Source organism: Lampetra fluviatilis, chromosome 17 (genome assembly GCF_964198595.1).
Source record: "Lampetra fluviatilis chromosome 17, kcLamFluv1.1, whole genome shotgun sequence".
Taxonomy (NCBI): domain Eukaryota; kingdom Metazoa; phylum Chordata; class Hyperoartia; order Petromyzontiformes; family Petromyzontidae; genus Lampetra; species Lampetra fluviatilis.
Genome location: NC_136291.1, coordinates 6,828,717 through 6,844,441, shown reverse-complemented (window position 1 = coordinate 6,844,441; position 15,725 = coordinate 6,828,717). Strand labels below are relative to the sequence as shown.

The window sequence follows — 15,725 nt, the reverse complement described above, 5'->3', positions numbered from 1 at the left end:
CCTCATCTCTCTCTTTTCTCTCTGTCTGCCCATCAACCTGCGCTTGTAATGCTGCTGCTGCTGTTGCAGCTTCCGTACCCTCCGCTCAACTCTTCTTCCTGACCCACCCCCACCGTTATGGCGGTGGTCATGTGGCTTTGGCCTGCGGTGCTCAAATACCACTTGGCATTTTTCTTGTACACTTTGCCCATAATTCAAAGGTGTAGTGAACATGCAACCTAGGGTCACCCTTGCAAAAGAGGCAATGCTTTTTCTTGTCGCTCAGTGTTTATTTCATCTCCCGGTTACATAAATGAAAACAACGCCAACATTTTTGGGACCCCCTAGTAAGTTGTAGTGGGAAGACAATTGTGCCAGGATGCGGTGGGTGCCTCGCAGCCTTGTTATGTTGTGCATGTTGACTTAATAGGTGCTGCCTAACATAAAGTATTGCAGGTATGTATGCGTGTGATTTGTATTGTGTTTTCCACCGTGGTTTGTGTTTTCCATCGTGGTGGAAACACAATACAAATAACAATATAAAAGCCTGGGTAAAGTTATATGGCCAGGAGTCGGAGCCATTCCCTGTTCACCTTGGCATGCGACAGAGATGTCCTCTGGCTCCCACATTGTTTAACATCAACTTTGACCACGTAGTTCGAGAAGCTTTCCATGGCTGTACCGGAGGAATTTCCATCTGGTACAGATACAACGGGAGGCTGATCAGTGCCCGGGTGCGGTCGAGGGATTGGTTCCCTATTGGTCAACCATGTTATGTATGCTGATGATCTGGTGATTGCTGCTCACTCAGAGGAGTAGGAGGCGCTGCTGCTAAACGTGGAGTGTGCCACTTAGAGGTGGGGTCTTACCATCAGCCCCATCAAAACTAAGCACTTGCCATCAAAAACTCCACCCCCTAAGCTCCCCATTGGTGATGGAGCGGTTGTGGAGAGAGTGGAGAGTTTCCCATGCCTGGGCAGTGTGCTTATGACCAGCTCTGGTTTGACAGCAGAGGTCTCACTCCGAATCAGCCGGGCGGCATTATCTTTTCATTGGCTGCCCAATGCTGTGTGGAAATTACCTGGTCTGTTGCTCTACATGATTCTTCGGGTCTTCTCGGCCACAGCCATGCCCTCCCTTTATGCTTGTGAAACGGGGACCCTTCGTATGGAACATCTGCACCAGTTAGAAACATTCAGGCTGGCATGCCTACGATCCATCCTGGGTTTAACCAGGCTGAATTGTGGGAGGAGCTCACAAATCCTTGAAAGATCTGGACACATTCCCGTCAGTGAGCACCTCTGGCAGGCATTGGCTGGGTCATGTAGCCCACATGCCCAGCCACCGCCTGCCCAAGCAGCTTTTGTTTGACTGCATAGAGGGGGCTAAACAGGCACAACATGTGCTGGAGAAGAGATGGACTAATACAGTACGGGAGGATGTGGAGCTGAGTGAACTTGCCGACGACTGGTACCAGCGGTCTCAAGATTGGCCTCTATGGAGGAGGCCTGTGAAGGACACTACTTTTTTCTCTCCACCTGAAGAAGACCGCTTGTGTTGCGATCGAAACGTCGTGGATTTTTTGCTTTAAATTTTTGTTTTCTATCTACGTGACTTTACCGAAAGAACCAATAATATATATACTACTGGGTAGTTGGAGAGAATCACCCTCCAGCAACAACGGAGGGCAGAGGAGCGACGCTCACAACAATGGGCGGAGCGCCGGGCAGCTAAAATTCAGCAAGTTGGCACAGTAGGGGGGTACAGCTGGTGCATCTACCAGTCATCTCAGTCAGGCAACCCATGGCACCTGCTGGGTCTGTCCCGAGACCTCCTGTCAGCGAGCCTTCGACACTTCACGTGGCCTCGAAGTGCACCTGACCTGGCACAGGCGCCATGGTGACGTCACCGTCACTTAGTGGCGAATGTCTGATATTGGTATTTGTATTGGTATTGTGAGCACCTAGTGCTGATCTATTGCCGATCTTCATGGTTCATACCTCTCGCTTCAGCAGCCCAAACAAGCTAACAAGTGAATCTTTTGACAATGTGTCCATTTGCAGGTGACTGGTGGATCTAGTGGCATTGGGAAAGCCATCGCCATCGAGTGTGTCCGACAAGGAGCCTGTGTTACTCTGGTGGCCAGGAACGAGGTGAAAACCCACACGCGGTGTTGTCAGTTGTCGTTGATCCTCAGCTTGATCGGTGACGTGGCCGATTCGGAGCGTGGTTGATGCTTTTTCAAAAGGTTTGTGGCTCAAGTCCGGCGACCGCCCCTGGTTTGTACTGGAAGTGTGTCAGTTTGACACGTCGGCTTTCGCGATAGTAAATGTTGTGGATCTGCTCTCAAACACACCGGTGTGCTGTACTAGTAACGAATTGGCATTCTTTGTTTTACGTGGCAAACCTTACTAATTGGCTGTGTCGGGTGGTGTCGGGTTTCACGACACGTTTATATTTATGATATCTAACCCAAAAAAACCTGTTTTGTGGAAGTGTGTAAAGTCATATATGTCTCACAATGGAATCTAAAGGTGCCGTGACGTTATTTGAAAAAAAGAGTGAACCGTGTGGGCCTCCAGTCATGGTCCACATTAGAAATGTTTGATTAATTACTCACAAATTGCTTCATTGTGACAAACCACGTAGCAACATTGCCATCTTCTGCCAGATTTCATGCTCATTTGCAGGCTATTTCTGTGCACACCTCATGTCACACGGGACAATTTCCACTTGGTAGTTTGGGGGATCCCCTTGGCTAGACTGCAGATGGCCATTGAAATTGTTGAGATAAGATGTGGTTCAATGCACATTGAGTTGCTGAGGCATTTAAACACCATATCAATGTAAATCCTTATATTAATATCAGCACTGCTTGGTTTCCAGCCCTTAATGTACACATTAGGGTTGTTTAGTGACAACTGGTAAGCCAGTAACCATTTACTGGTTCAGAAAGTCGAGAACTTTTCATAGCAGAATGTTAGTAACAATGCACCGTACATACGGCACTGTGGCAAGCCTAAGTCACCGCGTGGCATATTTTCCCTCGTTTCTCCGTTAGAAAGGTGTATGATGTGAAGTGTATTGCTCCGTGCGTTCAGTGGCTACCAGTTACACAAACAAACGTTTCATGAGTCACGTGCGTGACAACGTTGTCTTGCTTTGTCTGCAGACGAAGCTTCTGCAGGCGAAGAGGGAGGCTGAAGAGCACGTTGTGAATGAAAGCCAGGTATGAGGTGTTCCTCAAGAATATAATATTGAAAGTTGCAATGGTTTCATAGTTTATTTGTATTTTAAATTTGATTAAAGAGTGGTGTTAGTATGATGAACTTATTCGCACCGGACTTAGCAAACCGGTGCTAATGGGAGGTGCGGGGGTAAGAACAACAAACTAAACATAAAAAGCAGCTCTAAATAAATATTAGTGCAGTGAATCAATGTTTTCTGGTATGATTATTCTGTACATATTTGTCTAATACAGATGTTGTGTGTTTGTGGTTTTTAAACGTTAAGGCAGTGCTGTGCATCTCGGTGGATGTGTCAAATGACTTCAACCAAGTTGAAAGTGTCATTAAACAGGTGAGCTGTGGTCACATTCTGACATAAATTAGCACACATGTGCTGAGATTACAAAGCGTTGTAACATGACTGACTAATGTAGAGCCCATAAGGTATATGTTATACTTGCTTACATAGATCCGTATATGCGCATTGGACTCATCGACATAGTTCTGATAACTTGATATAATAACCAGAGACTTACATTGAACCCAATAGCTAACATAGATTCCACAGACTTGTATAGGGGCCAGAATTGTACATGAACCCATAGATTTACATAGAACCTACAGACGTCATTAATGGATCCATAGGCTAACATGGGCCCACACGAATATAGACTACACACTTAAGTTGGGCAATGTTTTTGTTGGACTGCATACATCACTTTGGCATCGTAGGTTACTTAACCATAGTGTAAAAAATAGTGTTTGACCATGGTACGCTATACCAGGCATTCTGTTTTTTAATGCTCTTGGAATACAGGCTCAAGAGAAACTTGGGCCGGTGGACATGCTCGTCAATGCTGCAGGTACTTCAATCGCCGGACGCTTTGAAGACATCAAACCTCAGGAGTTCAAGGTTCGCAGCAAAAAGGCAAAATAGCTGAAGGCCTATTTCAGGTCAATATTGGGACATTGTATCATGTCTATATCTTTATAATGTTTACTACATTTGGGGATGATGCCGAGGTGTCATGGTTAGCACGTAGTTGAAACAATGATGGTGAGATATTAACTACCTCGCCTGGTGTGCAGGAGGTCGTGGGTATGATCCCGGCCCTGACGCCCGTATATTTGGAGTTTGCATGTTCTCCCCGTGGTCGTGTGGATTTTTTCATTTAGAAAAATGCGTTTAGAGTATTTGGCTGATCTAAATTTCCACATGATAAGCCATTTCTTTGAGCTATCATTTGTGGCCAGATCGCTTCTGAAAAAGAGCTAATAGCTCAGTGGGCATTACCTGGTAAAATAAAATAATAATAGTATTAATGGGCAAGTTTCTTATTCCCCCTGCCTCATATCTACCCAGGAGTACAAATGGGTGCACCTTAGATGATTGGCAAGGTGTGTGTGGTGGGCCAAAGTGTTGGTGCACCTTCTTCAAAGATGTTTGGCCAGCGTGGAAGTGTAGGCCCTTTACCCTCAACAGGGAGCTCTCTTGCGGGTAAAGGGTGGTAGCGCACGGCTGTAATCAAGCGCTGTGGGGACATGATAATTGTTTATTTACCCTTCTATCTGGCAACAAAACTGACACCTTTTTTACAAGGAGTCATGTTTTCATAGACCACAATACCTGCAGCCATAATGCAAACAAAAAACATAACTCTGATAATATATGCACTGTCCTTGAAGTTGATTGGTCCACACCCGAGACAGCTTTCCTTAGAGCCTAGTCTCACATGGGTTGGACCAGATGACGCCAAAAGGCGCACAACTCAAACATGACTCCTTGTAAAAAAGGTGTCAGTTTTGTTGCCAGATAGAAGGGTAAAAAAACAATTATCATATTTTTTACTGGCAAATGAGGTTCCAATGGTGCTGTGGGGACAGTGAGGGTTGTGGATCACAAATGTTTTGAAACGTGTCGCACTACAGCAAAATTTGGACCAATCTCCATCTGTTCCACCTGTATGGGACAGTGTTGTCTTTTCGCATGTGTTGCGTTTTCCCCGGCAGCTCGGGTTTCCTCCCACGTGTAAACAATCAATCATTGATTGGCTTAGCGCATCTCACTATATATAGTACCACATAGTTTGGGGCAATTGTTGGCATCGGCTAACTGCCTGGCTACCTTCCCTCTTGTCTGTGGTTCCTCGTGCCCCTGATTCATTCTATCTCGTCGAGAGCGAGTGAAAACTGCACTTTACAAGTTGAAATTCTTCTCATTGTTAGCGGAGCCACTCTTCTGCCAGCAGTGGCATGAACACATAATTGCAGAGCTGCAACCTTTTACCCTTTTATTGATGTGTGTCGAAACGTTTGTCTCTGTATAGATTAACGTGCAATCTGAATTGTGTAGCAGTGTTGTTGTGTGTTTTATACCCTTCCGCATGCACCTGTTTGTCTGCCTGCCTGGATTAGCGGCTGATGGAGGTGAACTACCTGGGCAGCGTGTTCACCAGCCTGGCGGTGGTGCCGGGCATGAAGGAGCGGCGGAAGGGCCGTGTGGTGTACGTGTCCTCGCAGGCTGGTCAGCTGGGCCTGTACGGCTTCACGGCGTACTCGCCGACCAAGTTTGCCCTCCGCGGTCTGGCCGAGGCCCTGCAGATGGAGGTGTGTGTGGTTTTAGCGGCATTGGTGGCCTTCAGTTTGAGCGAGGGATCACCTTCGTTAATATTTAGGCTGACCGTACATAATACTTTAATTAAGCTCGATGTTGACAAAGGAGAATACCCTGTTAAGCAATTGTCTAGCGTCGTAGTGGTGAGATGTTATCTGTCTCGCCTGGTTCGATCCCGACCCTGATGCCTGTATATTTGGAATGTGCACGTTCTCCGGGTCCTCCGGGTTTTCCTTGCACATTTAGAAACATGAGTTTAGAGTATTTGGCTGGTATAAATTTCCACGTGATAAGCCACTTCGTTGAGATATTATTTGTGGCCAGGTCGCTTCTGAAAAAGAATTAAATAGCTGAGTGGACTTTACCTAATAAATAAAGTAGTTTATAGATTTATAGTTTAAGAGAATATTTTTAGATTTAAAAATAAGCAACATGAGGAATGTAGCCTATACACTTAGTAAGGAAAGGCCTTTGAGTGGTAAAATAAGCGAGGGTAGGAATATTCCATGCACTGACTTCATATGCCTGTGGATTAAGAATATCCTGATTGTGTACTTCTGCAGTTTCCCTACATCAGTTGTTACTGTTACTTTTTGTTCACTTGAATTTAAAGGAAATTAATTTGCATTACTTAGCGAGCAGAGCAAACCATATCCATGAGTTTGTAAACTATCTGGTTTTCACTATTTTGTTTGTATTCGTTCCAAATTCTTTAAAATAAGCTTCACATAATTTCTGCAAAGAATGCCCGCACCAATGTCAAATGCACAGCTGTGAATAAGGGTCATTGGGTGGATCTAATTGTTGGTAAAAAAAATGTCCCGCAATTGAATATGAGCCCTGAAGTTGGAGGCAGGCCAAAATGTCTGAGTGCTCGCAGCTGTAATTTCCTTACAGAATTCTGCTTTTTAATTCATTGCAGTTTGATGCATTGGAGAAGTGTGTAGATTGCATTTCTCTCATTTTTATTTAAAACCTCCCCCACCCCCCACCCCCCATGAAAACAGTAAGATTTTCATTTCTAAACATAAAAATTTACATAAATATATGCAATATGAGCAATCGCTTTGGTTTGGAAGCTATGTGTCCACTTCAAAAGTTGGCATGTGTAGTTGATCAGGATATTCCAACACAATTCACAAATGAACAATACTCTATTCCAATTGTATTTCTGCAAATTAAATCGTGTTAAATAAAGACCCTTGACTGCCGTTCTGCTATGATACAACGCAGCAGGTCTTCATTGAGAAAGGAGATCCCTGGTCTCAAAGTATTCAGTTTTCAGTTTCATTTATTAGGTATAGCCCTGAGAGCCATTCGGCTCTTGAATCGGGTGCAACCGCAACAAACAAAAAACAAAAACATGAACAAGAAAATATCTTAAAGTGACTATGCGCAAACAGAAAAATCCAGGAAAAAACTGCAAAGTCTTCCAGAAAAAAAGCACCGTACACGAACGCAGTGCAAAAATCCCAGTGGGATGCAAGTCAAACAACAACCACAAGACAACTTAGACTAAAGCCATCATTCTAACTCTGTACTACAACAAACAAACATGGCCAAACCAAAAAACTTTTCGAAATCACCAAAATAAAGCCATAAAAGCAATGTAACAGTGATCATAGGAACTGTGACCGACCTTTCACAATAAACGACATAAACAACATGTACCACCAAAACCCTGCAGCCACAGCTGGCTGCATGAGTCACTCCACAACAGCAGGAGCATCAGTAGGAGTATAAAAAAAATTCAAATGCACCTTTAAAGATCAGCACACTAAATCAAAACACAAGATCATACGTTGCAAGGGTCATCCGGAATGAAAACATGTATGTATGTTGCCAATCCTGCTAATCAAAGGGCTATTATCTGCTGATAAACAAATTTTATCTTCTGCTTAAAGATGAAGGAAGCTTAAAAATAACTTCGGCATCGTTTATTCGTGCAATTTACAACACAGGTCTCAATGTGCAACCTCTCCAAACACATTTACTATCTGTTATAAAGTAGTTGCCTGCTTTACAGGATAAACAAACTGTGTTTATAAAAGCACTGAGAGTAAATTCTGTGAAATTAATTAACTGCAATGTATACTGTACTTAACAAAAAATATTAGGAATATATCTAATAAATATGTTGTTAGATTTTAAGACTAAAATAGTTCATGGGCTACGACACTGACCATAAATCTCATGAATAAGAATTTTTTTGGCCAGGCCTTAAATACAGCCAAGGATTCAACGTTTTTTTTTCTTCCAAGGGAAGAGCATTCCACAAGCGTGGTAATGCAAAAGAAGCATCTTAAGTCAAAATGGGGGGACACTTTGATGTGCATGCAAAATTTTAGGGTGAGGAATCCCATTGGTTTGACAGAAATATGAAGAGACAGCATTTCCGGTTATAGCTCACTGCAAAATATTTCTTGAAATCGGATTTTAAAAACACAACTGCCAGTGTTTGATTTCTTTAGTGTTCAGTATTTAAACCTGGCATTGTTTTAAGCCAGCTTGGTATATGTGATAACAGGTGGTCAATCCTTTCGCTCTTGGTCGTTCCTGAGCATGTCCAGCGAGCAGATTCAGCAATGAAATCAGCTCGTGGTGCAGGTGCCTGGGCGGCTTGTTACATCACAAAACCATGAGAGATGGCGACGACTTGGGGAAGCCTTCATCCAGCAGTGGATCGATCATGGGTGCTGACAAGAACGATGATGACCGGGAATCTTCATTGTGATTTCTTCGTTATGTGCATCACCTTGCGTGCACGTTATAATGGACAACCAAGCCCCTCCAGGGGTTCTGCGATTCAAAATCCAGAGCCGTTCTTGGGCCAAGTGGCCCGTGGTGGCAGTGGCTGCATTCTGTGATGTTTGTTGTTTGCCTCCAGGTTAAGCCATACAATGTGTACGTGACACTGGCCTTTCCACCAGACACGGACACCCCTGGCTTTCATGAGGAAATCAAGGGCAAGGTGGGATTTCCACAGCAACCATACATAGCAGGACAGTCCTTGGCTCCTGGCGAATAACAGACATAATAATCATCGGTTTGAAACGTACACTCTCCTTGTTCATGCTTTGCTCTATTTTTGTTTGATTTTGGAAAACCGTATCCGCCTGCCCGCCGTACCTTTCTTCATTATTGACAGCTTGCAGCTCAGCACACGGCAGATGCCTGCGCAGCGCGACTCACGACCTCCTCTTGATACCAAGATCCAGGATGGTCATCGTGTCTATGCGCCGCTTCTCGGCAGCCCCAACAGTCTGGAACGATATCCCTCTGCACATTCGCAGCATCACCTCAATCGCCTCCTTCAAGAGAGACTTAAAAACTCACCTCTTTAACCACGTGCTTTTGAGCGACTCTGAGTTGCGGCCACTACGTCTGCAAATTTGCGCGCGTTATAAATTTAACTATTATTACTATTATCATTATGTATGTGTATTGCAATAACTTTTAACAATCTGCTCTCTGCTATTTCGCTTCCTGCAGCCACTGGAGACGAAGCTGATATCAGAGACCGCCGGCCTCTACCAACCAGAATTTGTTGCAAAGATCATCGTAAAGGATGCTGTGGTAAGCCATAACCTGCACTTGATCCTAACCACCAAAGCATGTTCAACAGATTGAATGAACGAAGACGATGTTATCCGTAATAGAGGTTTTTTTTTTTGGGGTTAGATCGCATAAATATCAATGTGTTTTTAATCCCGCCACCACCCGACACAGCCAATTAGTTAAGGTTTGTCACTTAAACAAAACATGACAATTAGTTACGAGTTCAGCACACCGGTGTGTTGGAGAGTAAACTCACAACATTTACAATTCGAGTACGACGTTTTGCCAGTATTGACACCCACCCTCATCAGGCGACAACCACAAGTGTGGAGAAATCCTCCTGTTTCGGTCTTTCATAGAGGGGTACATGGGATGTAGTCGCTGTGAGCGAAGACCAGAAGGGGGTGTTAATTAGTCATATAAATTACAAAGGATATATATTACTAGTGGGGTTATTCACAGTTAATCAACATACATAAGAAGACTATGTTCGCTTACATGCCTTGGTGCCACTTATCCCATGGTAGCTTAGCCCCAGAATGCTGATATTTATATATGTTATTCAACTAGTTCCTTCACTAGATTATATATATATTAGATTATTTATTCTAATTCAGTTAAATGTCGTTGGAGAAGCTGACTGCACTTTGTAACGTTTCTTCTGTTTGTTAGTTCGGGTTTAAAGTCATGCTCCGTGAATTCTTGTTGCTTCATGTTCCTGCGTAAAACTGTGAGAATGCTTTTCTCGAGTTCAGAAGCATGAATATGCATCTCCTCTGTGGAGCATTTTTTCTTAAAATAGCCTTCACGCTGACAGCTGCAATTTCAGTGATTGTAATAACAGATCTGATCCACGTGCATATGTACACATACACACAAACGAATGGCTCTCGGTCTGTGGGGATGAATGCAATTTGCAGAAAAGGTCACATGACTCATTCCCGTATTGAATTGCAGGCGATTGGTTGAACGTGGTAAATGTTCGTTTTGTAGTAAAGCAATATTTGATGCATTCTACAGCTAAAGATGAGAGAGAAACATTTAATCAATCGTCTTTTTAAAATCGTATATCAGGTGGCAATTTAATGGCTTTTAGTCGTTATTACCTGCTGACCTAAAGAATGTGCTGTTTATGCACAACTGGTTGGTTCCTTTTTGCAAAGTTTCACTTATGCGTTAGTGAAGCCTTCCATTTAGGGGTAAGCTCAGTGCAATGGGTATTTTTCTAGCCCGAGAACAAATATGTCATTACAGTCATTGTGTGGGCTGTAACATTTCCAACAGAATCGGCTGAAATGGGGGTGAAAAACATCCGTTGTTTGATTTTACACCTTTGTGTTGTCTCCATTAAAATTTGTGTGAATGGGGCTAAGTACAATAATGGTAGGCCTGTCACGGTGATTCATCTTCCCTGGCAAGAGTTTGTCTATTGAATCTCACACCTCGTCATTTGACACGTTGGCGCTTGCTTTTTTTTTCCATTATTTCAGCTCGGAAACTTTAACAGTTCTGTGGGCTCCGACGGCTACATGCTTTGCTCCCTTACGTCCGGCATGTCCCCAGTCACCAGCATCACCGAAGGCCTTCAGCAGGTGCACACCCAACCACCCACAGGCTCAAATAGCCTCTTGTTCTTTGCTGAAATATCGCTGCAGATTTCTATGAATGTGTAATGGTAAGGACACTGGACCGGCAGTGCAGAGGTCAATAGTTAACTTTGATCTCCTGGTTTGACAGTGGACACAATGAGCAAGTTTATTAATTCTACACTGCCTCTGTCCACCCTCACAATGGGTCCTCTATTCAGCAGGTCGTTTGTGGTATGGTAAAGTGTGGCTCCTCCCACCTCATTAAAGATGTCTGACCAGTGTGGAAAAGTAGGTAACTTACCTTCTCGAGGTCCCTACAGTGGAAGTCCTTGTGTCAGCAGTGACATAAACAAGCAATTGCATATTACATGTATGGCCTTTTGTCAATCTACTGCTGGATGAGGGCCTTCTAACAGTTCATTAACCGTACTTCACCACATTGGTCAGTGTGAGTTAGTGAAGATGGGGGAGCGGGGGAATAGACGTTAGAACAGTACAATTCAATATATTTTTCTACACTGCTATTGGTACAAATATAACTGTATGTCAAGATGCGCTATACACACAGGAGAACTTGCGTATTATAAAGAGTAATAAGAATTGTATTATGAAGGTTGAGGTTTAGGGACAGGATGTTATGGGAGAATAGAAAAAAACACATCTACACTCAGCCTAAATATGCCTTTGCTTTTTGTGTGTGGCTGTTGTTGAAGCTACACACAAAGGCAAAAAGGCAATGAGTGTGAGCCCGGCATTGCACAGTGTCAGCAATCACATTGGCGTAGGACTGTGACCTTGCTCTGATATGACCTTTTGAAATGTTGACATGAAAAGCAATTTCTGACGTGGCTTTTTTTGTTCTGTTTTGAGGATGCGAGCTGATTCAGCCTTCCCACGATGTTTTCTGCGATTAGTCCATTGGTTCACAGGGAATTGCATTGACATGAGTGGCAGATTAATTGATTTAACACAGGACACAAATTACTTCTTGCGTTTCCTTTACATTTGGCGGACAAGCTAGGACTACAATATATTATGTGTACAATTGTTTAAAACGTTGGTGGTTTTGTACAGCTAGCTACTTTGGATATTTTAAAAAACATTGAAATAATGTAATTATTTATTAGCATAGGCTTTTTAAAACCCATTAATCTTTAATCTGGTTTCTGAATTCTGGAATACTGTGTAACACAACATTAAATTAACTCATGGGTCTCTGTTTATTATCAGTTGCGCTGAATCCTATTATATAAGAGTATCGACGTTGCAGTATTAGTGTAGGCGAACATTTCAGAGGGAGTGTAGTTTTAACAATTAGGAAATATTTATTCTGGTTGGAGCATGATGGCATTTGTAAGGATATACAGAGAAATGTGGATTTAATAAAAGAGTCGTCCAAACTCTAATTGACTATTTTTGTTCTAATCGGCTGCCTTGAGTGCTGCAGCCTTATTCCATTGGCTGAACAGGCAACCTAGAATTGTAGAAAACCCATCGCTGATTGTCTGCACTCGGCTTAATGATCGTAATCCTTACGCCATGGAACAATTTATATATTTATATAGATGCCCAGTGGCCATCGACCTAGAGTAAATTAAATTTCAATTTTTTTTATTGTTGTTTTTTTTGATGCTGCATATAGACATTTAATGGTGGATGCTCTACCGCCCTTGAGAGTTTCACTGTGTGCCTGCCCCCGGTAGCCCTCGGCACATCGCTCCCTCATGCCCTTTTACGGTAAATCATCTGTGGGTTTCGCGGCGTAGGTGGCAATTTGGTGCTCTGGTGATGCGAATGTGAGGTTTTTTTCGTCCCTCGCATTAAGCCAGAGGTTGTTGAAGGCTTGATTTATGGAATTAAAAGAAGTGCATGTTTCTGCAGGCACCATTAAAGCCGAATAAGCATGCGCATGTGGATTTTACTGCCACTCACGCTCTTTACACAAATATACACCGTGGGCTCTCACACGCAGAATTGTCATGGGTAGGCCATTGTGCATCGATGTAATTGTTAAATCTCATCACTTGGCTGCCCGGCCACCCAGTGAATATCATGAAGTTATTACAGTGATGGGTAATGATGATTGTGACGTGTCTGGCAGGTGGTGACCATGGGTCTCTTCCGGCTCATCTCCCTCTTCTACCTGTGCAGCTTCGACAGCATAGTTCGTCGCTGCATGATGAAGAAAGAAGGCTGCACTTCTCCAAAAACGGAGTGATTGCTGCCTTCACATGGACGTACGGTCCAGACTCCTACCCTAGGGCATTGTGCGGTGCCCGACTCCCAGTCCTAACTGCGTTATCTGCTACTATTTTGATAATTGTGGTCTCAGGTATGTGTACGAAGAGGAACACTTGCAGAATGCCATCGAGTGGTGCAGGGCACGTTCATTCACGTGAGATCCACGTGTGTGCGTGTTGGCGCAGGACCAATGCAAATGCTGGAGCAATGTATTAACATCTTTACACAAGACAAAAGGTATACTGCCTGGTAATCTGTCCGCGTTAATATCACGGCTTCACAGTGACAACTGATTGTCAACGCTTTAAAGTTTATTCATTTTGGAACATTGCGTCCTCGTAGACCTCGCAAGTAAACAAGAATAAATGACAAACAACATAGATTAGCATGTTTTGCATTGACGAGAAAGGATGTCAGAAAGTTTGTATGTACAATGTGTTTTTTTCCATTACACAAAGGAGAAAAGCTCGGGTTTTGGGGGTAATGAGTCTGCATTATACGTTGTTGTGTACATGCGAGTGGAATTTTGAAATATTGAAAGCAATAAAGCGCCAATTTTTTTTTGCTATTTTATTATTGTTGCACCAACAAATGCACACAAACTTGTCCAAAAAAATGTTTTGCATTTTCTCGTCAGGTTTGTGACTGATATTAAGAATGTTTTTTTTTTATTAAGCATGCAGAGGGAAAAAATACTTTGTCATTTTGATTTGCACAGCTGCCCTCTTTGTGTTATTACGCAGTAGGGCAGCACTTCCCCACCCACCTTGCTACAGAGAATAATGTTTATCCTACGACAGTCAAATCCATATTTTTATTTCTGAGAGCTAGAATTTTGCCAAATTTGATGCAGAATCACATCTAAATGTATTTGAGTTTTTTGGTATGTGTGTGCAGTCATTGTTGACCAGACTGGGAGACTATTAGCTCACTGCGCTTAAGAACTCTTGATTCATTAAGGGTCATAGCCCAGATTCCAACCCAGGATCTCCACAGTACTGGACCCTGAGCTATCTGGCCATCTCAGCATGCCAATTCATTCTTGTCTGATGGCATCAAATAATACAAGCCCCAGCATGAAAAAAAAACAATGGTTGTTTGCATAATTGAGTCATTTTGACGGCTATGCACGTATCCCATCGTGGCAATTCTTTATAAATGGGCAGTACTCTGTTCGTATCTGCCGAGTACAGATATGCATCACAGAGCATGTAGTTACAATAACTTTCTGTTGTGCTCTTCAGCGCATTTATGCATAATATTCGATTTAAATTTCCATATCGCTGTTTGCACTGCCAAGTTATAGTTGCACAGAGAGTAGCCTTGCCTTAATGAGGTATAGAATGGCAGGAAAAAACACTTATTTTTTTCCCCTGTGACAAACGCATGTTTGTAGCATTCTAATGAAAGGCCCTAGCAAAACTAAATCTAGCACGTCTGTGACACTCTGAGTTGTCCACTTTAACTCTTTGGCCTCCATTTGCCTCTATACACATCTGAATCTGTGTAGTGGCAGAATGTTATTTTGTCAAACTCTATGGAGCACGCAGGGGCAGCAGCAGCAGCACTTTTCCAGTGGTTGCCTCGGTAGACTGGGTTACTCAAAGTGCTGGGTACTCTAATGAGCTTCTGAGAGGCACAGAACATAACGTGTCGGTGCTAGTGGAGTGTTCTATGTCGGCTAGCTTCAACCTCTTGCAGGCATTAAGACATTTGGCATAATTTTTGTAAAAAAAAAGGTGAATTTATTCAATTTACGTGCTTCCTCAGCATTGTCCAATCAGGCGTGTAGATTAATCGCGTGTCTCGGATGCCTCCAGATTGCCTTGGCAGATGGGAGAGCGTTTATGTTGCTGCATACTCAGCGCTGAAAAACGTCTTCACTGAATTGCAATTTTGGAAACGGTAGGGAGACTTTTTCACAGAAAATGTGTTTGTGAACAAATTATTTGTGTTTAATTTGAGACCTCAGACCTGTTGAGAGCAAATAGTGTAATTATTTTGTGTGTGCGCAAATGTTCTTATTACATGTGTATATTGTTCTCGAATGTCATACACAAGTGAATAATGGACAATTTAGAGGCCAACCAACCTTGTGAGCTAGCAGGATTTAGAACACGTTTTGTTTTACCATTCACCAGACATACTGTCAGTGTTATTCTTGAAATGACAAATACATATATAACACCACATCTTCTTCTTGGTTCTTTCGGTAAAGTCACGTAGAATGGAAATATAATAATAATAATTCATTCTACGTGACTTTACCGAAAGAACCAAGATGAATCCCTGCAGCCACGAAAGCTTTCAATCGAAACACCACATCTGTTTATATATATATAAACTATGAAAAAGCAATTGATTGAGTATACTGAATCATCTTTAGCAACCAATAGAAATGAACTAGGATAATTGTTTTTTTTACCCTTCTATCTGGCAACAAAACTGACACCGTTTTTACAAGGAGTCATGTTTGCATAGACCACAATACCTGCAGTCATGCAAAAAAAAACACAA

At 42.8% G+C, this 15,725-nt stretch overlaps 1 protein-coding gene across 2 annotated transcripts in view; it reads left to right on the top strand.

Annotated features, from left to right (window-relative positions):
* The window catches only part of KDSR (3-ketodihydrosphingosine reductase), a 30,965-nt gene extending 15,240 nt beyond the window's left edge, over positions 1-15,725 (top strand). For both annotated transcript variants that reach the window (XM_078864096.1, XM_078864095.1), the window contains 9 exons: positions 2,043-2,132; positions 3,152-3,208; positions 3,493-3,558; positions 4,024-4,119; positions 5,622-5,813; positions 8,708-8,791; positions 9,313-9,396; positions 10,869-10,970; positions 13,069-15,725. In XM_078864096.1, coding sequence (XP_078720222.1) covers positions 2,043-2,132; positions 3,152-3,208; positions 3,493-3,558; positions 4,024-4,119; positions 5,622-5,813; positions 8,708-8,791; positions 9,313-9,396; positions 10,869-10,970; positions 13,069-13,185 — 888 coding nt within the window. In that variant the 3' untranslated portion in view covers positions 13,186-15,725. The remainder of the gene's footprint in view (positions 1-2,042; positions 2,133-3,151; positions 3,209-3,492; positions 3,559-4,023; positions 4,120-5,621; positions 5,814-8,707; positions 8,792-9,312; positions 9,397-10,868; positions 10,971-13,068) is intronic.